General features: G+C 40.3%; 3 protein-coding genes across 3 annotated transcripts; 2 read left to right on the top strand and 1 right to left on the bottom strand.

Moving 5' to 3' along the window:
- Positions 1-914: 914 nt before the first annotated feature.
- sap18 (Sin3A-associated protein) lies at positions 915-4,867 on the bottom strand. Its single transcript, XM_082525333.1, has 4 exons — positions 4,685-4,867; positions 1,985-2,094; positions 1,300-1,422; positions 915-1,192 (listed from the first exon to the last, which is right to left on the bottom strand). The coding sequence occupies exons 1-4, from the start codon at positions 4,754-4,756 to the stop codon at positions 1,036-1,038; spliced, it is 462 nt and encodes a 153-aa protein (XP_082381459.1). The 5' UTR covers positions 4,757-4,867; the 3' UTR covers positions 915-1,035.
- A 4,836-nt stretch (positions 4,868-9,703) lies between these two features.
- On the top strand, positions 9,704-14,558 carry LOC309699670 (gap junction beta-2 protein-like). The gene is made up of 6 exons (XM_082522787.1): positions 9,704-9,820; positions 10,458-10,629; positions 12,273-12,425; positions 12,664-12,812; positions 12,889-13,095; positions 13,241-14,558. Exons 2-6 carry the CDS (start codon positions 10,459-10,461, stop codon positions 13,326-13,328), a joined length of 768 nt encoding a protein of 255 aa, XP_082378913.1. The 5' UTR covers positions 9,704-9,820; position 10,458; the 3' UTR covers positions 13,329-14,558.
- A 559-nt stretch (positions 14,559-15,117) lies between these two features.
- LOC309700528 (gap junction alpha-3 protein-like) lies at positions 15,118-26,859 on the top strand. Its single transcript, XM_082524115.1, has 4 exons — positions 15,118-15,431; positions 20,603-20,691; positions 20,943-21,493; positions 25,620-26,859. Exons 2-4 carry the CDS (start codon positions 20,623-20,625, stop codon positions 26,431-26,433), a joined length of 1,434 nt encoding a protein of 477 aa, XP_082380241.1. The 5' UTR covers positions 15,118-15,431; positions 20,603-20,622; the 3' UTR covers positions 26,434-26,859.
- The last annotated feature ends 762 nt before the right edge of the window (positions 26,860-27,621 follow it).

Raw genomic sequence — 27,621 nt, 5'->3', positions numbered from 1 at the left:
TTTTCGTTGAATAGGAAAGGTGGGGTTTTTGGTTTTGCTCACAGGCAGAGAGTGCTTTCGAGCGTTTCTTCCCGCAGTAAATATAAACAACGATAGTATTCAGGAAGAAAACCAAACATTGCATATATTTTTATCATAACTCTGGTTTTACGTGGCCTATCAACACAATTTAAAAACTGGTATAAAGTCCACACTTTTTCCGTCAATTGTTCCGTCTGTCCTGCTCACATCTCCAATGGTTGTGTCGGCACATAAGGACGCTGTTATAACCTGTCAACGACGTTGATTAGCTGCGTATATACGAATGTGAATCGCATTATTGGCTGGACTATGGGATAAGGTAGCATCGTTCTAATCCCATACGGGAGCAGACAGTCACTAACACTGCAAAACAGAATTGTTAAAGTTTTAATTTCAATTTCAATTCAGGTTAGATTAGATTTTTTTTCTGTGCCAGCAGTGCGCAATTGTGCACGCGCGCAGTTTAGAGGGAACATTGATGGCAACCATGTTTTTCTCATTGATCTTTAACTATAGATTTGCATTCAAAAGAAAAGAACATTTTGATCAAGCTGTTCTTGCCTTACATGTAGCTTGGACTCATTTGACATTGGTGATTTGTGGGTACTGTGAATATTGAATATTAACTTTTTGGCATTAAATTTTTTTTTCACTTAATTTGTAATATTTATTCATGTTTTTAATTAAAATGCAATTCACTTAATTTTAATATTATAGCTTACAAATACAAAGGTAGCGAAATAATGTGCATTCAGTAAATGGCTACATTTCCAATCCTGGAAATTAATACAGCATTCAAGGAAGAGGCGAGCTCCCTGCTTCACTTCTGTTTCTTTGCTAGTTTAACAAGTTCAATAATCACCTCACAGTGACACAGAAAAAACTATTCAGACTTTGGAAAAAAAGGGACAATTTTATTACAGATCACATTCTAAAAAAAACTGAGTCAAAATCATCCCAAGATGATGAAAATAAGACAAAATACAGAAGGTGTAGGTTTGTGCATGTGTATTTTCAGAATGGCCTCATGCGTGTGCCAAGGGGCGGTGCTCTGTTGGGTGGTGTGATGGCTATATCCAGATAGTCTCCAATCTGGAAGCGCTGAGACTGCAGTGTCATTGAGTCATCTGCACCTTTTCTGCCAGACACAGTACTGCCAATCTCTTTCAACCTGAAGGAGGTGGGAGAAGAGAGGTTATTAAAGATGCAATATACATAGATCACCACATTCTTTAGCTGCGTGAATCCAAAGAGCGCAGTCTTTGGTGTGATACTCACTTGTACATCTTCCCTCTGGGATCAGGGTAGACAATGGCAAAGCTAAAGTAGGTGCCCTTTTTCCTGGCCTCTGGATATACCTCCTTCACCAAGCTGGTCAACTCTTTTAGTGTAGCATCCATCCTGAAACACATAAACACAATCAGAGACCAGCTCCAGTGTCCTTATTCAAAAAGAAAACAAACCGAAAAACGACACCCTTAGCTCCTTAACTTTTTCACAATATTGTTTTTGTCTGTGGGAAAAATCCACCGTATATGAAAAGAGAGCCAGAGACAGGTGGGATATGACACAGAGAAAACAAACTGGACGACTCATGCGAACTATAGCTCTAACTTAAAAAATTAAAGGGCCTGCAAATGTTTTTATTTAGTCCTCTTTAAACTATTTAGCCGATGTGCTCCCAATTATGTTAACCATGACTGCCAAATCAATCAACGTCCTCTGTCACCACAGCAACAATGCTATCACTGATCAGCGATGCTACAGGGAGATGGCCAGGAGCACTGATTTGAGAAAATTATCCAACCCCGAGAGCATTATAACACTATGTTTCTGTTGTTTTACAAACTCAGCTTAAAACACTGGCAAATCCTTGACTCCGGCCAAAACACCCACACTCACAAAAAAACCAACCAACCACCCAAACAAAAAACAAAAACCAGTGACACATCTGTGATCTTACCAAGTGTATATCTGCAGTTCGCTGGAAGGAACATTTCCTCGAGCAAATTCATCGACTCTGTGGTGTCTCCCACTGTTGGTGGTGAAGACTCGCAGCAGAAGGGGGCAGGTCTGCAGCAAAGAAACATAATAATAATATTACTGAACAAATTCAGTTTACAATGGAAGAAACACAATGAAAACATTTGATTCATAAGAGATATAAAAAAAATATTGATTTCAAATAATTCAGGTGTGTATTCTCTGTTATTTTTTAAATGACTACTAAGAAACCCTGCACAAAATAACAGAACCTGATACTAGAGCAGGGCGATATGACCAAAAATATTTATCACGATATATATTTGAAAATTTGCGATAACGATATAACTGACGATATAATTGACATTAGACAAAATACTTTATGACTCCACAACTTCATTAGTGCACCCCCCCCCAAAAAAAACATCAATATATTTTCACTTAAACAAGCAGCTGTTTTTATGTGCATTAAAAGTTATATAAAAATGTAACAGTGCAAATTCCTTGCTGACAGTTTAACCAAAAGGCATTTCCAGTGGAAATTGGCCGACAGATCCTCAGCATAACCATGTATAATATCTACAAAACTTAAAAAGAGGTTATACACACACAATACGGTAATATTATGTTGAAGCACAGTACGTATCACTCCTCGAGGCGCCTGCCTACGATAACCGTAATGCTCCGACAATCCATCAAGCGGTGCGGGTTCGTAGCTTAGCAAAGTCGTACTAAAACATTTGACAGATTTTCGAGCGCCGTGTATTACATAAAATCGTTTCGAGGTCAGTAAACACAACCAGAATTCATACATAAGGCACTCGGGATTATAAGGGGCACGGTCGATTTTTCAGAAAATCAAAGGACTGATTTTAAGTGTGCCGCAAAAACACGGTTCATCCGTTTCATTCAATGATCCGCTTTCGCCCTACTCATTCTTATTTTTTACTTTGTCAGAGCACTAAACACTCCAGAGACTGCAGCTGAAAGAACAAGGTACAAATTGTTTTACAGTTGTAATGCACTAGCATGGCCAAGGCAGCTCCTTTCATGTGAGCATAATGTAGTCTGACTGGAAAAATCTGGGTTTACTTTCCAGTTGACAGAAAGACTGTATAAACTCTCACTACCAATGTCACAGTAAGTGAAGCCAGTTAATGGAAATGTGGTCAAAATTATTTTACGGCAAGATTAAATTAAGTGAAAGTTTTGTTTGCTTTGACTTCCATCTCATTATTCTGCATTGAAAGATGTAAGATCTACTTCCCAATCTCAATCAAGAAAGCAAGCAAAGGGAATCTATGGTGATCGCCTCGATCACCATAGATTCCCTTTGCTTGCCTCACAGGCTTATTTACAATTCAATCACAGTAGTAAGATCAATGCGTTTTCATTTTGTCTGGTGCAAACAAACTGTTCTAAAGATATGTAAGAGACGCATTAGAGTAGGGCTGGGCCATATCATACCGTTCACGGTAATACGGGTATAATGTTGGGCAACGATAAGAAAATGAAATATGGTGATAGAATTTGGGTCGTACGCAGGAGCCTCGCGGAGTAATATGTACTGTGCTTCAACATAATATTACCGTATTGTGTGTGTATAAGCTCTTTTTAAGTTATGTAGATATTACACATGGTTATGCTGAGGATCTGTCGGCCAATTTCCACTGGAAATACCTTTTGGTTAAACTGCCAGCAAGGAATTTGCACTGTTACATTTTTATATAACTTTTAATGCACATTAATAAAAAATAAAAATAAAACAAACCCAGCTGCTTATTTAAGTGAAAATACATTGATTTTTTTTGTTTTGCACTAATAAAGTTGTAAAGTATTTTGTCTCGTGTCAATTATATCATCAGTTATATTGTTATCGCAAATTTTCAAATGTATATTGTGATAAATACTTTTGGTCATATCGCCCTGCTCTACATTAGAGCCTTCACATTTTACTGACCGATTTATTTTACGCACTTCACAATGTTTCCCTTATTGCTAATTTCTGAACTTTTGCGTACAAATCTAACTTTAAACTGCAGCGCTATTTTATTTGTTTACTCAAAATGCCACAAAAGTAAACTCATAGTAAGACATCACTGAAGTTCTTTAACGCTAAATCTAACAGGACAACTGAGCTAAATTAAGTGATAAATGCTTTTTCTTGCAATTGCCTACAGGCACATTTCAAAACGCCAGGATTTCGATAAAGACCTTAAAGGTATTCTAGCTTTAAAAAAGGAAAGAAATGCCTCGTGCTTTTGCCAGCTGTGAATTACGATTCAATAACAGCTTTGCTTTTTTAATTTAATTTAATTTTTTTTCTTACTATTTTACGACGTAAACACTAAGCAAACAGTTACTAATCAGCTGCAAAATTATATTAGGTTATATGCAACGAAAAAAACTGCATAAATCATATGCAACAGTGCCGCTGGATGCTATCGAACTGATTATTAGCTAACTAGCACACTTTGTATCCAAACTGGCGACTCTCTGAGCATTAACGCTGCATATCCTGAAAACAAAGCGCAAATGCAGCTTTATCTATTCTTACCCCTAAAACTGCGACAGTTCTGAGCAAACATCAGGCAGTCTGCATCAAACTGACCAGTTAGCTTTCAGGGCTAACTCAGAGCTAATAACAAAAACAGCACGCGAATCAAAATCCGCTGGTTACCTTTTCCCTGTCAATTGGCTTCTCTGGTTCTTTCTTTATTTCCTCCTGTGTGATCCGCGATTCAAGTGCCATTGCTACTTTTTAAATAATTTACTGCTTCAGTTAGGTGACTTGTGCCTCCGTGTTGGATATTTCAGCCAGGCTGCAGCCAAAAATGAGGCGGATAGCATGTAGTTTCCGTTTCCCGTGTGCTTTCGTCCACCGCAGAATAAGTTACTGCCACCTTCTGGTCAGGGACGGCTCCAGATTTTCTTTCACAGGGGCGGCTGTATGGAGGGCCATTAAAAATATTGGGGTGGCACACCAAAAAGAGAATTAGCGGTTTTATTATGTTGTTGTCAAATATAAGTTATATAAGAGAGAAAGAAAAGAATTATATGCCTTGTTAATTTCCTGCTATTAAAGTTAATATCACTGAAAATAGGTACATATGAAAGCAAATAAGATTTTGAAATCTGAATTCGCTCTCTCAGTATGGAGTGGGGGTGGCCAGTGCACCCCTGTCTGAAACACCTGTAGTAGCCTTTCAGATGATGTTACTGAAGGGGGGTAAATGCTCATCCTGCAGCACTTGTACAGACTTCCACAGAGTGGCTGATCTGAGATCAGGCAGCCAAGTCCACCTACAGATGTGAAACCTGCTATTCAGTCACATGCTGCTCTCCCCCTCACTCATTACATGGTGTGAGGGTGAGCGTGTGTAGATTTCTGGGTAACATATATGTGAGCGTTGTACAGTGCGTCTTTGTACAGTATGTATGTGTGTGTGTTTGTGCAGTGTGTGTATCCTAACAGTGCCTCTCTCTGTTCTCCTGCAGTTGTGGCTGATCAGGAGCTACTCTAACAATCAGCTCTATTTTACCTCTCTCTTTTTCTTTCCACCCATTCACTGTGTGTGTGTGCGTGTCTTTGAGCCCCCCCACCATCACCACTGCATCACCACCTCCTCTCATCAGAATGGGCAGCCAATCTGCCAGCTTTCACCCCTCTGTTTTCACCCTGTGCTGACTGAGAGATCAAACAGTGGCTCTTTGAGTCGGGCCCTGACACTGATACTCATTCATTGATATGCATCAAGAATAAGTGGCGCTGTTATTCCCCTAATGACTCCATTACAATCACTAACGCCCTCTCTGTCTCAGCTCGTGTCTCCTCATCATGCTGGGTCATGTTACGTGTAGTTATGCACATGAGATTCCAGCCAGGACGTCTGCAATTCTGCACGGGGACGCTTCTGCTTCATTCGTCAACTTTTAACAAGCTGGCAGCTTTTTGTTTGCAAAATATTTGTTTCACAGTTTATATCCGCACCACTCAAACTGCAGCACAGAATGCAGAACTAGTTAGAGCTTCCTCAATAGTCTTCATTTCTGAGCATCCTTATTGTAAACTGAGGAAGTTGTGCTTTATCCTCCCACACGTTGACAAACAGTGGGAAAGGCTCATCGGTCACAGCCATCAGCAACACACAGAGCTGCTCTGTCCTGCAGGGTGACTGTTGCCAAGTCCTGGTTTGGACCTGAAAAATCATCTGACTCTACCTGTTTCAGCTTACAGCCACAAACAGATCGCGCGCACACATTAAACCCCAGCGCAGCTTTGCTTCTTTCTGCTCTCTGACTTCCACACTGCAGAGGAGGTGCAGTGGATGGTCATCCAAACCAAGTTTATTTAGTTGGGAAAATCCAGTATGTCAAAGAAAAGGCAACATGACTAGTCCCACTCATCTTGCACATGAAACTGAGCTCTTTTCTAAAGAGCACTAACCAGCCTGTGAAACATTAAAAAGTGGAAAATTTCTATGAAACTTTACTGGAAGCAAACCTTTCTTGCATTCCCTTTGTTCTTTTACTTCCTGCCAAGGTTATCTTTTTTTCCCTCTTTAGCAATTGCCTGCTCTGTGTTAGGGTACCTGGGTCGTTGACCCAGTGGTTTCAGTTTTGTACCTTTTATTTGTGTTCTCATCTTAGTTTATTATTGTGAAGGTCTTGGTTTCTGTTTTGCATTTCTATTTTCCCAAGTTCTTCTTGGTGTGTGATTATGTAGTTCTTAAGTTTTGGTTTCCATACTCCCTCTATTCTGTGTCCAGTCAGTCCATGTCTCTGTTCCCTCTGTTGCAGTGCCTGCTTGTGAGTCTGTGTCTGTAAGTTCAGTCTGTAGTTCCTGTTTTACTTTGAAAGTCTGTCTCATGTTATCTGGTTTTGCTTCCTTTGTCTTGTCAGCCCAGATTTGCCTCAGCTGTGTTTCCCTACTGTCTCTCATTCCCTGATTGTTCCCTCTGTGTATTTAAGCCCTGTGTTTTCATCTGTCTGTGTCGTGATCCACCCTCATTCAAGCTGTGTGTTTTGGCTGCGTGCTTGAGTGTTTGTATTTTGAAGTTTGTTACTTTTGAGTTCGGCATTAAAGCTGTTTTTTTGAGTTCATGTTTTGTCTCTGGAGTCTGCACTGTAGGTCCTCCATTTCACCACTCCTGCCTGCACACGACGCCCTGTCCTTATTAGTCGTGATCAATAATTGGTGTTTCATCTCATTACTACTTTGAATTTATATTCCTGAATAAATTTTGATAAAACTTTGTAGAGGTGTAGAGTGAGGTCATGTGAACAGTCCATTATAAGTTGATTTACATCCATCGAGGACTTCAAGGTCAACTTAATGGTTACTGGTGGAAAATGGACGAAAACCTTATAACTTGAAACTATGAATCTCACAAGTTTTGATGTGTATTATCAACATACAGAAAGCACTGAATAAAAATACATTTGGCCTCTGACCTCTGCTTCAAGATCAGTAGTTTGATCTGAAGGTCAAAGTAATAATAATTCTAGACAAGGCTATTTAAAGCTATGTTTTTTATTGCCATTGTTTGTATTATATGTATATTGACATAAAGGGAGTGATATACGGGGATTCTAGCTATCACCTTTCTTTGGATCTCTGACCTCTTCTTGAGGTCAAATAAGATCAAAATTTAATAAAATGCCTTTTATCCTTAAAATCATGCTTAAAAATCTTTGTCTTTGTCATGTACAGGGTGGGCCATTTATATGGATACACCGTAATAACATGGGAATGGTTGGTGATTTCAAAGTCCTGTTTGTGGCACATTAGTATATGTGAGGGGGTAAACTCCTCAAGATGGGTGGTGACCATGGTGGCCATTTAGAAGTCGGCCATCTTGGATACAACTTTTGTTTTTTCAATAGGAAGAGGACCATGTGACACATCAAACTTATTGGGTAATGTCACAAGAAAAACAATGGTGTGCTTGGTTTCAATGTAACTTTATTCTTTCATGAGTTATTTACAAGTTTCTGACCACTTATAAAACGTGTTAAATGTGCTGCCCATTGTGTTGGATTGTCAATGCAACCCTCTTCTCCCACTCTTCACACACTGATAGCAACACCGCAGGAGAAATGCCAGCACAGGCATCCAGTATCCGTAGTTTCAGGTGCTGCACATCTCGTATCTTCACACCATAGACAATTGCCTTCAGATAAAAGTCTAAGGGGATCAGATCGGGAGACCTTGGGGGCCGTTCAACTGGCCCACGACGACCAATCCACTTTCCAGGAAACTGTTCATCTAGGAATGCTCGGACCTGGCACCCATAATGTGGTGGTGCACCATCTTGCTGGAAAAACTCAGGGAACGTGCCAGCTTCAGTGCATAAAGAGGGAAACACATTATCATGTAGCAATTTCAAATATCCAGTGGCCTTGAGGTTTCCACTGATGAAGAATGGACCCACTATCGTTGTACCCCATATACCACACCAAACCATCACTTTTGTTGTTCCAACAGTCTTGGAGGGATCCATCCAATGTGGGTTAGTGTCAGACCAATAGCGGTGGTTTTGTTTGTTAACTTCACCATTCACAATAAAGTTTGCCTCATCACTGAACAAAATCTTCAGCATGAACTGAGGGTCTTGCTGAATGAAGCTAGGACAGCCACTGATGTTTCTTCATTAGTGACAGTTTTCTTGCGTCCATATTTTGGCAAATCCAACACTGAACCAGTTTCACGAAAGCATGGGAGATGGGTGGTCTCGTAGGGTGTCTTGCAGTCTACTGCAATGACCCGGTTACTGCGTTCACCAGATATCAACACAATTTAGATCCGCTCCACACGTGTTAACCTCTTCGACATGTCAATGGCTGTGAACAAAGAGAAACTTGTAAATAACTCATGAAAGAATAAAGTTACGTTGAAACCAAGCACACCATTGTTTTTCTTGTGACATTACCCATAAGTTTGATGTGTCCCATGGCCCTCTTCCTATTGAAAAAAACAAAAGTTGTATCCAAGATGGCCGACTTCTAAATGGCCACCATGGTCACCACCCATCTTGAGGAGTTTGCCCCCCTCACATATACTAATGTGCCACAAACAGGACTTTAATATCACCAACCATTCCCATGTTATTACGGTGTATCCATATAAATGGCCCACCCTGTAAATTACAATAACAGGCTATGATCAGTTAAATATGTAACAATATGAATATCCTTGCACAATGTTCCTAAATAAGGTTTTTGTTGAAAACAATATAAGGTTGTGATCAAAAACATTTTAAATTTGACATTGATTCCTAAACAAAAAAACTGATTTTACTAAGTAATGAAATTAATGCGTTATATCCACATAAAAATATTTCAAAATTATGTCAAGCCTTTTAAAATGGGTTTTAACAGAGCAAATAACAAAACTCTCAGAGTGCTTCTTGTCACAATCCAGAGTTTTTCTTGTTGCTACATTTCTGCTAAAAATATTATCTGTATTTCTCCTCTCTGTTATCTCTTCCTCCTAAAATGCCCAATCTGCGCTGTGTTGTTTTATTTTGAAAGTCATCACAGGAAGCTATCAGACATCATCCTGTCTCACTTCACACTGAGAGGCACATCTTTGATTTCATGCAAAGAAAGCAGGAGCTGCAGGTTTGTGTTTTAGTTTCTTAGACTGAGATTTTCTTTTAAATGTGACTGATGCAACAACAGGCTGTGTGTGTGTGTGTGTGTGTGTGTGTGTGTGTGTGTGTGTGTGTGTGTGTGTGTGTGTGTGCGCGCTTTCATACTGAAAAGGATCATGTGGAATACTTTCATGGAGACATCCTGACACTGAAGACACAAGGTAAGAAAACAACAAAGACAAAACAAAAGTTAATCTTAATTCATTTTGGTAAAAGTTGCTTCCAGTTTTTATCAGAATTTCTGTTTTTACTTTACGACAAAACATCTCCAGCTAGAAACAAACCTCTAAATAAGCATGACATGTGAAGTATATCCCAGGTTCTTTCAATGCAAGTACACATCATCTAAAAAATATGAATGAACCAATCAGTGACCGAGTGTGAACAGTGAAGCTCAGTGAGAACCGCAGCAGTGTGCTTGTACAGTGTGTTTCAGTGTGCTTTTAGATGAGTGGGCTCGGTTCAGTACAGTCCACAGTGGGCAGAGAGGTTCATCAGTTCACATGAATGCTGGCAGTGGACCTTCTCCCCTCCTCCTCTCACTTTCATTCCTTTTCATCCCGTCCTCTTTCAAACTCGTCTTTTGTTCAGCGACGGTCTCTGCTTTCATCGTTTGCCACTGACTTCCTTGTAAATCTGAAATCTGAAATCGGTGTCCATGTGTCAGACGTGTAGAGGCTGTAAAAGTAGCAGATAAACACGACCGTGTAATGACAAGAAATGCAAACGAGTATGCTGATGAATCCCTGTTCTGTAGTGCAAGCATTCCCATTCCCTTGTCACTGTCCTTTCCCCCAGGATGTCTTGGCCCGCTCTGTACACTCAGTTGGTCGGGGCGAACCGTCATGCCACCAGCCTGGGTAAAATCTGGCTCTCTGTGCTTTTTATTTTCCGGGTCATGGTGCTGGTTGTTGCCGCGGAGAGCGTCTGGGGGGACGAGCAGTCTGACTTCACCTGTAACACATTGCAGGTAGGACGTGTCCATTTTTACATCCGATCCACACATGGGATGTAAGTTATAATGACACTTATTTGTTAAAATAAGATTTGGGTTTTATTGTCTGAGCTTGAATTCTGCAGCTCAAAGAATCATTCTCTCACCCCTAGTTCTCGAAGAATACAGAATCTACTCTTCTCACTGGTTTTAATAGATGGCTTCTCTCCACTGGTTTCCTGTCTAAGAACTGACTTCAAAGTTATACTGTAAAGTTTTATACTACATAAAGTATTAATAATCTAAAAAGTAGTCACTATCTATCACCACTTAATATTTTTATTGTGCTTTTATTGTGTCGGGCGCCACTCCTGTCAGCCAGGAAACGGAGACTCTGTGACAAGTTTAAACGACAGCTGAGTGATGGCATGGACCGCAGTATCAGAGGAGTGTTTCGAGCTCTTTGTTGAATTGGTGCCACGAAGAATTAAGACAGTTCTGAAGGCAAAAACAGGTTCATCCCTAACCCTAACCCTGTTTCCGGTGTCCTATTCGCGCCTTGTTTACGGTCCAAAACAAGTTAAGCAAGTGAATGAATCAAGCGGCAATTTACATTTCTCTAGATGTCTTGGGCATTTACCCAATATATCTGTAAATGATGTTCATCGACTTGTTGATATTTTTCCCCCGCGCCTCAGAGCAAAAGAGAAAAGGGATTCAAATGTTATATTTCTCAGCTGTCCCTCGTTTATCGTGGGTGTTATGTTCTAAAAAATAACCGGCGATAGGTGAAATCAAGTAGCCAATTTTATGTTTTGAAGGTGCAAAACGTTTTGTGGACATTGTTGACATACAGTTCTGCACTTCAGAGTCACACTGCTAGCGATCGATGCAGCGATTCTGTACTGTACAGGAGAGACGTCACGGAGGAGATTGTCTGCAGCGATCAGGACGCAGGACACAATGTGATGTAAAAATAAGCATGCAAACTTGCACTAAAAAATCTGTGAAACAGCGAGGTGAAAGGTGAACGGGATTATTAGCGAGGGACCACTGTAATTGTGAAGGTAAGTCACAACATACCCATCGTAAATACTAATGTATAGAAACCCTTACCAGCAATCGTTCATTTTTTGTGTGGCTTTTTTTCACGGTTTGTTGACATGCTGTGTAGGTGTGTACTTGACTAGCTGATATCGACATAACAGGGAAACATCTGGTTTGACTATTCTTCACCTGTAGTTTGAATGCTGAACATTTGCCTGTTTAAATCATAATAACTGTCACTATACAGAGATGTGCTTCTGAATGTGGACGATGTGTCTTCTGCATGCAGTAATGCAGTTCTGCTTGTGTTGAGTGATGTAAACAACTGATCGATCTAAACTCTTTAAACGTCAAAATTGATCATTAGATTTTTTATGACACAACAGTGGTGAGTGTTCCCACCTTCTGCTCTTTGTAACTTAACGCGATCTTTCCGTTTTCGAGTTTTGGACATGATTTTGGAGTATATCTTCGCAGTAGCGATTGACCGCAAAGTAAAGCTACCGGAAATGTACAACCCCACATCCGGTCTCAAACCAGGAAGTTAGCATTTTCTCGTACACAGGGTCTAGTAACTATACACTGATGTTGTCATAATTGTGACGATCATGGTTGGTTTGTTTTTCCCTCAGCCTGGCTGTGAAAACGTCTGCTATGATCAGTTCTTTCCTGTGTCCCACATCCGTCTCTGGTGTCTTCAGCTTGTCTTTGTCTCCACGCCAACACTCCTGGTTGCCATGTATGTGGCCTATCGTAACCACAGAGATAAGAAGAAGCTCCTTCAGGTGTGTGCATTGTTTTATTATGATTACGGCAAAGTCATCGTGATGACAGACAAAATGATGATGTCATTTGGGGCAGCTGTGACAGAGACCTAATTTGCCCCCAATGCATCAATCAGTGTGTGTAAGTTAATATTAGATAAAAAGGCACTTAGGCATGTATGAATGTGTGTGTTTGGGTGAATGAGACTTGTAGTAGAAAGCTCTCTGAGTGCTCAAATGATCTCATCCTGTGCGACAGAGTCCTGGTAGAGCTGGGTTTCTCAGTGCAAAGGGCCAAGATGAGGAGTTAGAGACTCTGAAAAAGCGGAGGCTCCCAATAGCTGGTGCCCTCTGGTGGACATATGCCTGCAGCCTGGTGTTCAGGCTGCTGTTTGAAGCAGGATTCATGTAAGATCAGTGCTTCCTTTTTCCGTCAGTCTCACATGGCTGTTTTGGTTTGATGGTACGATATCTGTGTCTCCAGGTATGCTCTGTATGTGGTGTACGATGGTTTCCAGATGCCACGGCTGGTCCAATGTGATCAATGGCCATGTCCTAACCTGGTGGACTGCTTCATCTCACGTCCAACTGAGAAAACCATCTTCACTGTTTTCATGGCCACTACCTCATCTATCTGCATGGTCCTTAACATGGCTGAACTTATATATCTTGTCATCAAGGCTGTCTCTAGGTAATAGTATTAATCAGACAGTCAGGTGATTAATCAGCTGATTGACGCAATTCTTTTGTGCATTATTTTTGTTTTTAAGTTTTAAGCTGTGCATTCCATATGCACTTCTTTATATTATATATAATTTATTTATTTTTTCTTGTAGGGGTCTCTGTGATCAGAAGGAGAGGAAATTAGGCAGCAGAGAGAAGATGCGGATCAGGACTAACCAGAAGTCACTTGTTTCAACCTGATTTTGAAATGTAGCTAGAAGACGGAGGGTGGAGAAGAAACTGATAAAAACATTGTCATTTTAGAGATATAATGCATGTGTGAGAATCATAAATGTAAATACAACTCACAAATTGGACATTTTCAATGATAATCTATAGAAAATCAAGGGGTGGAGAGGATGTTAGCATCTTAAAACTATACTTTCATGTTAAATGAGGTTGTATGTAGATAAGCTGTTTAACAAATAAAAATATAAATACATCATGTGCATTTAACTACATGTGTTTAATGTTGAAGTCATTTTAAATACTTTTTATTCTGTTCAATGTCCAGAATCATGTTCTATAAATTGTTTGTAGAAAGAAAAAAATGGGGACAGCTACAATTTCCTATGAGTACAAAGCAAGCAGACCACAAGAAGGCAGTAATGTAAAGCAGCAGTCCCCAACCCCTGGGCCTTGTCCTGATTGAAAGGTCCTGATGAAAAGCCACTGATGTACAAATATTTACAAAAAGTTGTATTTTTCATAATAATTAATTGAATGCAAAAAGTCTCCAGATAACATTTAATCTTCTTTTCATTTGACTGGTTATGTAGTTTATTCTTATGATATTTATGATGTTTGTTTTTAAAGGAATGAAAAAGACAAACCCATGAATTCTTTTGTTCTGTAATGAGATACTGTACTCTGCTGACCCCTGCTGGTGAGCAAACAGGTCTGCAACAATTCCTTCCCCTACCCAGAGGGACTTTTTTTGGGTGACACAAAACTAAGTGATAACATAGGTGAATAGATGGTGTCACCCCATTCTTTGTAGTTGTTAAGAAGCAACAACAAAAAACTTGTTTTCTTTTACAGAAAAAGAAAAAACTTTGCAACATTTTGGAGTGAAAAAAGGTTTTTAAAAAAGATACAGTGACATTTATAATTTATTTGTCTCTGCCTGCATTCCTAAGACTGTGGATGTTATTTATCACTCTACTTTTCACATTTATTGCAGTCAACATTTATACTATGAATCACTTAATCTCACATGAATACTGAGGTAGTCTTTTCTGTTTAAAAGATGTGAAAATGGGCTATATGTCAGTGTTTAATTATAAGGCTGTCATTGGGTGGATAGAATTCATTTTATTGTACACTGGCGCTCTGGGCCATATTAAGCTTGGCCACACGGCTGACTATTGCTGCAAGATTTTCATGTCTGTACTAAGCTTGGGATAACTGATTTTAGTTTCTGTGTTTTCTGCTTCTTATATTTTGTCTTTACATTTGTATTTTGTTGTGTTTAATTTCTGTTATCCTGTATCTTTTATTATTAAAACTTGATGGTGTTTAATGCGTCTATTCTTTTAAATTTCATTTAAAATATCATCTTTGTAACTGAATGTAATTTACTTGTAACTAAATGTCATGTATGTAACACTCATGTAATGTAACACTTTAACATGTAAATTCCTTTTGGGGGCTAAAAACTGTTGCAATATGAAGAACTTGTAGAAAGATGAGCTTACTTTTACACTTCAATTTTTGTCTGTTTTTTTCTGATTTCTCCATTTTTGACATCAGTAATCTTCCATATTGATGTTTATTTGTAATGACAGTAAAAAAGCTAGTAAGTTATTAGCTAATACCCAGAGGGTGTTTTACCTCATACTGCAACAAGGAACAATCCAAATATTTATTTTTCCCTTAACAGAAGTTGTTAAAGAAAATTTTTGTCTGGTCAGGAATGTGATAGTTGCGTTACACCACATATACACGCGCGCGCACTCAAACGCGCGCCTTCCCCTTACCACCCCCCTCCTGCGCCCCTTGCACGGGGACACCAATGTTTGACAGTGGCGGATGGCCTTGGCCACGCGGGACGCAGCCGCTGTGCTTCGCCTTCGCGGGACAGGTTCCACACGCGCCCTTTTTTTTAGACTAGACTAGCCTCGCGTATTCTTCTTTTCTTTTTCCCTCCTTTTTTGTTGTTAACTTTCTCTCTCTGTTACTCTGTGTATTGCTCTCTCTGTGTCTCTCTCCCTCCCTTCTCCCTTCTATCAATCTGCCCAATCTTCTCTTGGTTGCCCCGAGAACCTCCGTGGGACTAAAAGAAAAAAGAAGAGAAGAAACGCGGTAAGCAGGGTCACCGTAGAGTGATGCTGGAGGTTGAAGTGGGAGGGAAGAGGCATTATCATCTTTCCACCTGCTGGATTATCAGCACCTCTCATGATGCGTTCACATCCATGTGGGAAAGACGGCAGACAGGAAGCCACAAATCCAAACCAATATCGTCCAGGCTTAAATAATCTTTGGGAAAAAAGAATGCATTTTGTGGGGTCTTAGGCTAGATTTTGATACTTTAGTTAAAAAATAAGTTTTTTTTTAAAGAGCCATGGACAAGAAACTAATGGAAAACAGGCGGTAGGACTGTTTTTTTGTTTTTAAATAAATTTGAGGTCAACTGTAGGGAAGCTTACATTTTAGTTTTGATGGATATTTAAATGCAACCATTGCTAGTTGTTTATCTTTTGTATAGGAGACACACTGTCTAATGTTACCACGAAAGGAAGAACCTTCCTGTAGTTTTTCTGCTTGTTGGAATTGTACTGTGTGACTTGCTGTAGTAAATGGAGGAAATAAGTTGCTGCTCCTAACCAGCCAACCAGCTGCTGAATTGATTATTTCCATACTCTCTTTAGATGCTGTGTGCCATTCTATAAATCTTTGCACACTTTAAAAAAAAATTTGTTTTGTACTTTTAGTATCTTAGGCAACTTTGGGCCCATTTATTCACTTGTGTGTACAGTTAGAAACTCTTTCCACATTTTTGGAATGGCACTTTTAGACATACATTTACATTTTTAATATATGTATCAAAAATATCTTTTCTTAAAAGCAAACTGCATTTAATCATCTTCAGTACTATTCCACACCATGTGAAACTAATTGCTTAAACACTGAGCACGGTCTTCTCAAGTTTCTGGATATACACTAAGGTAGTTGATTAACTGAGTAATGAACAGAATTGTCTTTTATTGTGACTGTGCATATTTTCGGATTTCGTTGTGCAAATGGCAGGCCAGGAGTTAACTGTTTGGGCTGTTTTAGCACAAAGACCTCTGATCCATCAAAAGCACACAGCAGCCAGAACAATATCCATCTGGCAGCTTCCCTATTGTCTGCCATGGCCGATGGTATTTCATCACGTCAACACATCATGTACATGTACACATACCACCGTTAGACTGGTGAATTAGTAGCCATTTGTCATTTGAGAATATGTTTCACGTGTAAGACATCTGAAAAGTCTTTGTTATTTATTTATTTGTGTTTCTAAGCAGTTTTTTAAGAACACAGTTAAATCAAGACCACGATATTTCCTTTCTGTCTATGGAGCTTCCGTTCTCTCTCTTTCTCTTTTTCTTTTACTCAGTTGACCTACCTCTCATCAGACACAAATTCCTGGATTTACATTTTATTTTGGAAGTAAGTTACACAGTATGCAGGAGTACAGAACACTGCTGAAACTTTAGAATGCGTGTATATGTTTGTGTGCGTTCATATCAGGGAATCCCAGGCAAACATTTGCCCCCATCAGCATTCCTGGGATGTGATGAGTCCGGCATTCAACAGCGACAACCTGTTATTCACTCACTTCACTTCTCACAGATGGCCAGCCATTGTCCACTAACCAGCCAGTCTCGCATCACACACACATACCAATGCAAGTACACACAAATTTGGCACATCCAAAAGCAAATGTATACCATGGAATAACTATCAAACAATCAGACACATGCAGTGCTACTGTGAGCATTGGATTGCACCAAAATGTCAGATGAAGAAAAAAGAGTGAAATTAAATCAAAGTAGTGATAAATGAGCGCTTTTAAACTGCAGCTACCAATTCTTAGTAGTACACTTTGTTCAGAGTACTTGACTGTTCCGGGTCCTCTGTGGAACCTCTTTCTCCTTTTTCATGTAATTCCACATGGAATCTATGAAGCTAAAACCTGGACTCTGTGAAGATCCAACACATTCTCATCCCAAAACGTAACATACCGACACTATGAGATAAGTTGTCGGTATGTTAAGCTTTCGGAGGCACGAGAACTGTTTGGAATGAATCTACACATCTGATCATGCATCGCTTTGGAAAACACTATCTGATATGGTTAAGGTTAGGGTTAAGGTTACGGTTAGGGCTGGAATACACAGCTGGAATGTGTGTTACCTCCGCGAGCATCATTCTTTTGGATTCCATCCACAATCCGGAGCGTATCATAGGGATGCGGAAGGTTACCTTTGAGATGCCATGGGACGTGACAAATCGTAGTTATGCTACATGTTGGGAATGAGAATGCTCTGAAAGGTCATACCATTCGCTGCCGGACTCAATTTAGCTAGTTCTTTATGTCTTATGCTATGTTTCTGGGGTTTTCATCATGCTGCAGAATTAATTTTGAAGTTATCACTCTATAGACCTGTGTGATTGATAATTTAAAATATCTGAACTGTTTAAAAAATTTGGACAGTTCTTAGCACTGGTACTAATCCTAGCATCAGGTGAGGAGTAACAAGACCCTTTCCGATGCCATACTATAAGTATATGGCATCATTTGTACCTACTGTGCACTAAAATGTTTCTGGTTAAAAAAAAGATTCATATTGGCATCAGCATCAAAAAGCTCTGTATCCTTTTTTGTGTGATGTCTGTATGATGATGAGCCCAAAAAGCTAATACAAAGCATTTTGTGTCTTCCTTCCAGATATAGTTTTTGTTCTGATTTCTGGTCGATGGATTTATCACTGACAACACAACAATATTTTAGTAAGTCAGCTTAATTTGTCTTTTTTTTTTTCAAAACAATCCAACTTATTTGAAATTTTATTTTGAAGTCTTTTCTCTTCTTGATTTTAGCATTGAAGTTCGAAAGTAGTTATGCTTTCTGTGCTCAGTTGAAAAGAGCTTTTTGGGCAGCAGCCAAGTTTTTGTAAAATTTCACAGTGAAACACCAAGGTTTAAATGGTAAAAGAAGATATTTCTAGGTATTGTAAGGCAAGATACTGCTTGAGATGTTCATGCAGTTATTTTGTTGGTAAGTATTAACAGCACTCGTTTATATGAAGCAATATTTCAGAATATCAAAGAATTTTGTTTTTGATGATGATAGCCTTTATATTGTAAGGTCTTTACCTTATAATATAAAGCCCCTTGAGACAATTACTGTTGAGATATAGATAAAATTTAATTGTATTGAACTAAATATATGAATAACTGTGGCTTAGATGAATACTTTCAAAAGTTTCTAGGCTAAAGAGTTTATAGATGAACTGGCCGTTAGATCTCATTAGGACTCTCTAGTCTGTGTTTGACACAGACTAAAAATGGAACAATGCTAGTTTTTTATGTTTCATGGAAAAGAAGTGTCAAACTGATTACAGGAAGAGGAAGCGAATGTTTGGCATAAGAAAAAGGGAAACAGACTAGGGCTGAACGATTATGGAAAATAATCTAATTGCGATTTTTTGCCCCAATATTGCGATTGCGATGCGATATGCGATTATTTTTTAAGGTCTTTGTCTTCTGTATTATTAAACAAAGACAAGCAATACATCATATAGTATGGCCAATACTATATTACATTAATTTTAAACTGTTCTTTCCTGGAAGACAGACCTCTGTTATGATGACATGAGGTGATGCATGAATTGATGACTGACATTTTTATTTAACTTCTTCAATCACAACAGTATATTTGAACATACACAATAGTTTATTTTTAGCTTACAAACATCTGAGCATAAAGTGCTGACAAGGAACCCTGGTGTAAACATTAAAATGAAAGTCAGTACAATGTGCAGATTGCAGAAATATACATAAACAAAATCAGTGGCTTTACCACACTCAGTTTTTCGACATCTGTGAACTAGACAGTCATTCAATTAAAAAATAATATTAAATAAATAAAAAATACACACATCTTACTGATCTCTGCAGTCAGTAACATTACACATAAAGTGCAAACATAATAGCAATTGTATAAACACACACACAAACACGCCTTTAAAATTTAAAGGCGTGAAATTGGACGGTCTAGCCTTCTGAATCAGAAGGCTAGTTCTGATTAGCGTCACCGCTGTCTCGGTGGAGTTTAATAAACTCGGCCGTCTGCTTCTTGCTATCTAAAATATAACCAGACACTGGCGTAAATTCTCGACTGTCTCATACTTCTGTTTAATAAGTTTTCTGTTTGACGTTTAGTCAGCTGTGTGAAAACCAAGGAGGAACCCACCCGGGGGATTAATAAAGTTTTATTTTATCTAATCTAATAACTTTAATCTCAGCCAAACCGATTTACTCACGAACAAACAAAACACTGAAAAAAGCCCAACAATAACATTTTTAGGTTGTCTAAGTGACTTATATATTACGTTTAACCCGAGCAGCGAAACTCCGCGGTGATCTGAAAATGATGTGCCGGGAGTTGTGCCGTTCTCGGCCGCATCAGTAACCCTCGAGCTCCCGGCTAGCTGTCGAGCTGGTGGGTAGCAGACGCCTCTGAAAACGTCGAAGCACTTTTGCAAATATGGGATATCTTGATAAACCGAGCAGATATTTGATGTTTACACAACTACTTTCTCGCCTGAAAATATGTTAAAAGTTTATTTTGTGACCCAGAAAGATTAGTATGAGTAATTTTAAAACTTAGTAGCGGCCGCCATTGTTGGAAACTGGAGTTTGGCTGGGCCGCGCTATGAATTCTGGGATATGGTAGTAATTTGGACAGCCTTCGGCGCGTCGCTGTGACGTAATCGGTCTACAAATGCGGCCTCAGGAGGATGCAGCCCATGAATTTGGACATGTCCAGAGTATAATCGCAGCCTTTGCGGTTAGAAAATTGCACTTGATCATGTCGCGATATTATCGCAAATGCGATATATCGTTCAGCCCTAAAACAGACTGACAGAGATCGAATGATTCCTCATAAACGTCCTGGAAAATACACTCACCGAACACTTGATTAGGACACTTGCTAGTACTGATTTTCAGAACTGGCTTAATTCTTTGTGAATTCAACAAGATGCTGTATACATTCCTCAGAGATTTTGATACATACTGACATGATTTGCTGTGATGAGAGACACAGACACACACAGACACCTACAATCAGACATAGAGACACAAGGTAAAACAGTATCAGCCATAAAAGTTCAGATAAAATCCTAAATACTGACTTTCTGTGGTATTGTTCTTTAATTGACTTTTTGTTGTTCACCATAGACTCTCATGTCTCTCTGCAGGCTAGAAAACTGAGAGAAGCATGGGTGACTGGAGTTTTCTAGGGCGACTGCTGGAGAATGCTCAAGAACACTCCACTGTGATTGGAAAGGTGACCGACTATTGATAACAAAAACATGATCTGTTAAACATATTAAGCTTACCTTTTGATGATTTTCACTGTATTTCCTTTTCATAGAACTTTTGATACGCCAACATTGTTGATGACATTTTCTGGTTTTCAGTTTGGTAAAGGGTAGACCATACTGACACTGTGGAGAAACCACAAGCTTTAGTTACCCTCTGCATTATCCAGGAAGTACTAACTACTGTGCTTCTAACTGTCGTGTTTGTCCGACCCAGGTTTGGCTCACAGTCCTCTTCATCTTTCGAATTTTGGTGCTGGGTGCAGCAGCTGAAGAAGTTTGGGGTGACGAGCAATCAGACTTTACCTGTAACACACAGCAGCCCGGTTGTGAAAACGTTTGCTATGACGAGGCATTTCCCATCTCCCACATCCGTTTCTGGGTGCTGCAGATCATCTTTGTCTCCACACCAACCCTCATCTACCTGGGCCATGTACTACACATTGTTCGCATGGAGGAGAAGAGGAGGGAGAGGGAAGAGGAGCTCAGAAAGGCCGGACGACACCAGGATGACCATGACCCTCTCTATCACAATGGAGTTGGTGATGGTGGAGGGAAAAAGGAGAAACCCCCAATTCGTGACGAACATGGAAAAATCAGGATACGCGGGGCATTATTGAGGACCTACATCTTCAACATAATATTCAAGACTCTGTTTGAAGTGGGTTTCATTCTGGGGCAGTACTTCCTGTATGGATTCCAGCTGAGGCCTCTCTATAAATGTGGCCGCTGGCCCTGCCCCAATACTGTGGACTGCTTCATCTCCAGGTAAGAAAGTTCAGTTTTATTGTTTTGCATCACAATCAAAGATTTTTTTCTTTGTGTCTGTTTAATAATTCTTCATTATACTCTACACATACATCCTGTCACTCAGTTATATTTACTAAGTCTATCACTCTCTATGTTCTTGTACAACACTAATAGTCTAAACAACACCCCACATAGCAAAATTGGTATGGCCCAGATCTGGCCCACACAATGTGCTTAGACATGGCCCACATACCGCAAAGAATGACGGCCCTTTGGTGGCCCAGATCTGGTTTGCAAGAGGTGGCCCACACATGGGCCAGCACAAGGCCAGTTGCAGACACACTGGTGGTCCTGTGCTGGCCCCTGTGTGGATTACCTCTGGCAAACCAGATCTGGGATACCAAAGGGCCGTCATTCTTTGTGGTATGTGGGCCATGTGTAAGTTGTGTGCAGCCATGGGCCAGTTGTAGACACACTGCTGGCCCTGTGCTGGCCCAGAACAGTTTCAGCTCTGGCCCCAGATGTCAGCCTAATGTGTACTTTAATCAAGCCATGTAATAACAACATGTGCCAGAACATAATAGTGCAAAAGTAACATGACGAAACTCTGTTCAGACAGTGAATGGACTAATTCTTAGATAATGCTTTACTACTCTCCCGGATTACTCAAAGTGCTCCACATTCACCCAATCACACACTCTCTCTAAACTGGGTGCTTCCTAACTACATTCATACACATTCACACTCTTGACATGCAGACTAGGGGAGCCAGGGATCGAACCAATAACCTTCCAATCAGTAGTGATAAACATGAGTAAACCCTCACTAGGTTTTGGATAAAGTGTACACTCACAAACCTGTCAAACCTGCATTTGAAACGCTGGCTACAATAGCAGTATAGTATTGCAACATGGCATTTGGGTCTTCTAACTAAAATAGGAAAATAGGAACATAAATAGTGCCATCATTGCCAGACCTGGCCCACATCTGGTAGACATACATCCTGCCATGACACCAGTCAGTCAGAAGTGCTAGCTTGATGCCAGATCCGGGCCAGACCTGTCTGCGATGTGGGACCTTTTGTTTCTAAATGAAAAAGAGCAATTCTGGCTGGCATTGCAGTTTGATCAGTTGTAGTGTTGTGGCTAATAGACTGCTTCAAAGAGTTGAAAGAAAACAACAATTAATATTCCTGTCTCCAACAGGGTTGCCACTAGGGATGGGTATCGTTTAGGTTTTATCCGATACCGGTGCCAAACCGGTACTTTTGAAACGGTGCCGGTGCTTAAACGGTGCTTAAACCGGTGCTTAAGATAAGATAAGATAAGATAACCTTTATTAGTCCCACACGTGGGAAATTTGTTTTGTCACAGCAGGAAGTGGACAGTGCAAAAGTTATGAGGCAAAAATTAGAATACAATAAGAATAAATACAGTACACAACTGTACAGAATAGAATAAAATACTATATACAGTAGAATAAAATAAAATAAATATACAATAAGATAAAAATAGAATACAAATACAAATACTATATACAACTGAGTAAAAATACAACGATGACAGAAAGGATTATTGCACTTAGTATTATTGCATATGTATGGATGTGTGTGCTTGATCAGTTAAAGTCTTTATTATGGAGTCTGACAGCAGTGGGGAGGAAAGACCTGCGAAATCTCTCCGTCCCACACCGTGGGTGCCGCAGTCTCCCACTGAAGGAGCTGCTCAGTGCTGTCACAGTCTGCTGCATGGGGTGGGAGATGTTGTCCAACAGGGATGACAGCTTAGCCGCCGTTCTCCTGTCACTCACCACCTCCACTGGGTCCAGAGGGCATCCTAGAACAGAGCTGGCCCTTCGGATCACCCTGTTCAGTCTCTTCCTGTCCCCAGCAGAGATGCTGCCGCCCCAGCAGACCACGCCATAAAAGATAGCAGAAGCCACAACAGAGTCATAGAAGGTCTTCAGGAGTGGGCCCTCCACTCCAAACGACCTGAGTCTCCGCAGCAGGTACAGCCTGCTCTGCCCTTTCCTGTAGAGGGCGTCTGAGTTATGAGTCCAGTCCAGTCTATTGTTCAGATGAACACCAAGGTACCTGTAGCTGTCCACAGCCTCAATGTCCATACCTTGGATGTTCAGTGGTTGCAGTGGAGAATGCTTGTGCCTGCGGAAGTCTACCACCAGTTCCTTGGTTTTACTGGCGTTGATCTGGAGGTAGTTCTGCTGGCACCAGTCCACAAAGTCTTGGGTCAGACCTCTGTACTCCTTGTCGTCCCCATCAGTGATGAGGCCGACTATTGCAGAGTCATCAGAGAACTTCTGCAGGAAGCACTGGGTGGAATTGTGGGAGAAGTCTGCAGTGTAGAGAATGTAAAGAATGGAAAACACAAAACTGGTCCAAAAACCTCTCATGTTCAGCTGTTTTTTTGTAAAAAGATAACAATGTTAGCCTTTTCTGCAGCTATAGGGGATTTATGGCATCACTCTTGGCTGGAAGCAGTGCTTAAACAATGGAAAAAACACAAACTTTGTCCAAAAACCTCTCATGTTTAACTGTTTTCCACTTTTTCTTTGGTCATTTTAGCCTTTTTGGCCAGGGTGAAGGGAGTATCTGCCATCAAACAAGAAGACAGCCGCATGTAGCTATGATGATGTTTGCTAGTTCACCTTACATGCATTAATTTAATAACGTGGTTAGCCTACTCAACGTAAATTACACACGGACAACATTAAGCTACTCACGCAGAGAAGAACGGCGGCTGCTGCCATCATCATCCGTCATCATTTCTGCTACACTGGCAGGGCTAGGGGCCAGGACTCTCCTCTTCGTGTTTTTGGGGGATGTTGCTAACTCCGGGTCCGATAACAGGTAACCCACCCGCAGGGTGCTCGGTGCTCGGTCTCACAGCAAGCTATCAAATACGGCGCATTTCTCGGCTTTTAAAAAAAATGCTATGCGTCGCCAGGTGTTTCATCGGATTTGAGGTGTTACCTCCTTTGACAGTATCACAGTATCAGCTTAAAGCACTTGTTGCAGGCTGCTGAGTTTGCTAATTTTGCTGTGAAGTACAGCCAGACTTTTGACCGCTTTGCCTTGGTCATTTTTAATCTGTAGCTCTGCTCTAAAAGAACGTACGTACCTGGCCCCGCCTACTATCCTGGGAAACGTAAAATGATTGGCTAGAATCTAAAGCGTATCACAGCTCAGGAAAAAAAAGCACCGAAATAAAGCACCGAAATGTGCGCTGCTTTTCGGTCTGGTTACTACCGTTTATGTCAGAACCGGTGCCATCATGGCACCGGATACCGGTACCCATCCCTAGTTGCCACATTACTAGAATTTTGATACCCAATAGTATTTAAATACCACAGGGGCAAAAAAACAAAACAAATTACGAATCATCTTTCCTTTCCTGGAAGAGGTAGAAATAATGAGCTAAATGAGGGTGGTTTAAGTGTCTGATTAGGTCTGTTTTTAAGAAGCTTTTCAGTGTCAGAAGTCAGTTTATTTATAAATAAACAAAATGCTCTTAACACTCATTATCAGACAGTTTGTATCACATTAGTATGTTGTATGATGTCAATAATAGTGATAACCTTAGCATGGTCAAATCAAATCTTTTGTTTGTAAGTGGCAGTCAGTATGAATCAAGGCAAAGGGCTTAAAGAGAAGCCTTATTTCAATATCTGGATGAATCTAGGGCCTGCAAAAAGGCTCAAGGATTATTTTGAATTATTTTGAACTGACAATCATGCAAAGCTACTCTAGGAGAGAGACCCAGTTGGAAGTACAGTGTACAAGCGAGTACAGTAAGGTTCATTTCAGTTAACACAAGAGGATTTTGTGTTTACAGAGAGAGTCTAAAGTAAAAGGACATAGTATGAATAAATAGTATATTGAATAGTAAGGAGCTAGTTACTTTAGTCTATGAAGATATTGTTCAAATACTAACATTTTTGCCCTTGTGGGTTATTTAAAATTGATTATCACCAAGTGTTCCCACTGCAGCCTTTATCGCTTTAACAATGAGAAATCCAACAATAACATTGGATTTTCTTCCTTCTTTTTCTTTTAATGTTACATTTCCTATTATACACTGGTGTGATTTGTTAATCACAACCTCTTTTTGTTCCTCTGTTGCCATAGGCCCACTGAAAAGACAATCTTCATCATCTTTATGCTGGTCGTTGCCTGTGTCTCTTTGGTCCTCAACCTGCTGGAGATCTATCACCTAGGCTGGAAGAAAGTAAAGCGAGGGGTCACCAATGAGTTTGCACCTGACAGCGAGTCACTGATTCTGGCTGAAGATGAGCCCACAGACGCAGAGACAATCCCTGAGCAGACCTCTCCTTTGGTGCTCGACTGTCTGCCGACATTTGGCAGCGTGAATGTGACGGGAGACGGGGCAGCTGAGGGAGGGGCCTACAGCCCACCAGAGTCTTCCCCTGCTGTGACCTCCTTAAACGCTGCGACCACCCCTGTGCCTGCTGGGATGAAGATGGACAACACGGCGTTCCACCCAGACGACTTCTTGTTGGATGCTGCTTCTTTTTATAGCAGCAGTGAGAAAGTGGGTGTTGGAAGTCAAGGACAGCTGGTGGTGATGGAGCAGAACTGGAACAACATGGTGCTGGAAGTCCACGATCTGAATGGAAAAAATTCAGCCTCAGCCGCCTCCTCTCCTGAAGTGGAAAAGACCCCAACACCAGAGGAGCAGCAATCTGCATTTCCCACACTTCCGCGCAACACCCCTCTTTCTTCTCTCATGCCAAAGGAGACGGCAATGAAAGAGGAAACTGCTGTCATCACAGCACCTAAGGTCCTGCACAGTGACTTCACTGTGGTAACCAGGGCGGAGATGCATCAGCCTCCTGCTGCTGCGGGGACAGACAACCGCAAGCCAAGTCGGGCCAGCAAGAGTGGCGGTGGACGAGCTCGCCCCGATGACCTGGCCGTGTAGCTAAAACACACACTCACTCACACTTTTACCCAACTATGCATGCATGCTCTATACTCAGAGAGAGCCTACACATGCTTTTTTTTTTCTTTTAATATGCACTGCAGCATAAAACCACACCTAAGCATGCACTTCAGCATGAGCCTGATGCCTACTGGAGTTGGCTGCTTAGTTTATAGTCAGCATTGCGAATCTGAAATGATGCCCTACATAGATATTGACAACATCAGGGTATGTCCACATTAGTTTCTTAACGTGTAAGTTTTCAGTTCAAAGGAGGTTCAAATTGTTTAGAGTAATGGCTGTGCACATGGGGGTCCATTTTTTTCGTTTACAAACATATAAAAACATCCAGATTATTTTTATTTTATTTTTTTATTATTAGGTTTAGAGGCTAAATTAAATAGACCAAGAAACTATATCTTTTGTATGTAGATTTTTTCAAGACCAAAAATCCTGTCAGGCCATGGTTGTCATTCCAGCTTAGAGTTTTCAGGAATTTTCTTGTAGCCATGATATTGCCCACTGAAAAAGTATCACTAAAACAACCCCCAGCCAATTTAAGCTAATCATATCAAATCCATTGTTTTAGTAGTTTACTGACACAAAGACAGAAATGCAGAAGTCAATTTTGCTGCTACTTAATTTTGCTTCTCTGGCCATTCTCTCACTCCTCTTTGACAAAAGAATAACACAGGATAAGAAATCTAGATGATATTTAATGTAACTGCACACTTAAAATATCCACACAGCCAGCAAAAATACATATAAGGAAAGGTTATTGTGATGATGATGATGATGACTGGACCTACTAATAAGTTTTTGTGCAGTTTTTTTTAATTTTCATCTTTCTTTTATTTCTTTCCTGTGAGACATCAGAGGAAAGGTTTGCACTTTTGTTTCTTGAGCTTTAATTTTTCTTGTGATGTGATGGTGGAGCTGAAGTGTCGTAAGTGTGTAGAACTCGTCCATCTCTGTGTACGCTCTCTACACAGCCTGTAGTTTTAATAAATAGAGGGATTCACCAGCATTAGAAAATAGCAGGTGACCATAAAGCAGGCCCACCCAGAGATGTAGTTCTAAGGCTTTACAGGCTGTGTGTGTGTCTGCATTTAGGTATATTTATAATGTTTCGTGTTTACAAAATAATATCTCTGCGGTTACATCAGGGTAAACTATATATAAATATGT

Source organism: Aulonocara stuartgranti (assembly GCF_965226115.1).
Source record: "Aulonocara stuartgranti genome assembly, chromosome: 23".
Lineage (NCBI taxonomy): Eukaryota > Metazoa > Chordata > Actinopteri > Cichliformes > Cichlidae > Aulonocara > Aulonocara stuartgranti.
This window is presented reverse-complemented; position numbering and strand designations above follow the sequence as displayed.

Bases quoted from the DNA above. Each gene is read 5' to 3' on its own strand.
- sap18 (XM_082525333.1), bottom strand. From the start codon at position 4,756: ATGGCACTTGAATCGCGGATCACACAGGAGGAAATAAAGAAAGAACCA. The intron at 2,095-4,684 runs GTAACCAGCGGA...TCTTTGCTGCAG, and splicing joins AGCCAATTGACAGGGAAAAG to ACCTGCCCCCTTCTGCTGCG. The intron at 1,193-1,299 runs GTGAGTATCACA...CACCTCCTTCAG, and splicing joins CCCAGAGGGAAGATGTACAA to GTTGAAAGAGATTGGCAGTA.
- LOC309699670 (XM_082522787.1), top strand. From the start codon at position 10,459: ATGTCTTGGCCCGCTCTGTACACTCAGTTGGTCGGGGCGAACCGTCAT. The intron at 12,426-12,663 runs GTGTGTGCATTG...CCTGTGCGACAG, and splicing joins ATAAGAAGAAGCTCCTTCAG to AGTCCTGGTAGAGCTGGGTT. The intron at 12,813-12,888 runs GTAAGATCAGTG...CTGTGTCTCCAG, and splicing joins CTGTTTGAAGCAGGATTCAT to GTATGCTCTGTATGTGGTGT.
- LOC309700528 (XM_082524115.1), top strand. From the start codon at position 20,623: ATGGGTGACTGGAGTTTTCTAGGGCGACTGCTGGAGAATGCTCAAGAA. The intron at 20,692-20,942 runs GTGACCGACTAT...TGTCCGACCCAG, and splicing joins ACTCCACTGTGATTGGAAAG to GTTTGGCTCACAGTCCTCTT. The intron at 21,494-25,619 runs GTAAGAAAGTTC...CTGTTGCCATAG, and splicing joins GTGGACTGCTTCATCTCCAG to GCCCACTGAAAAGACAATCT.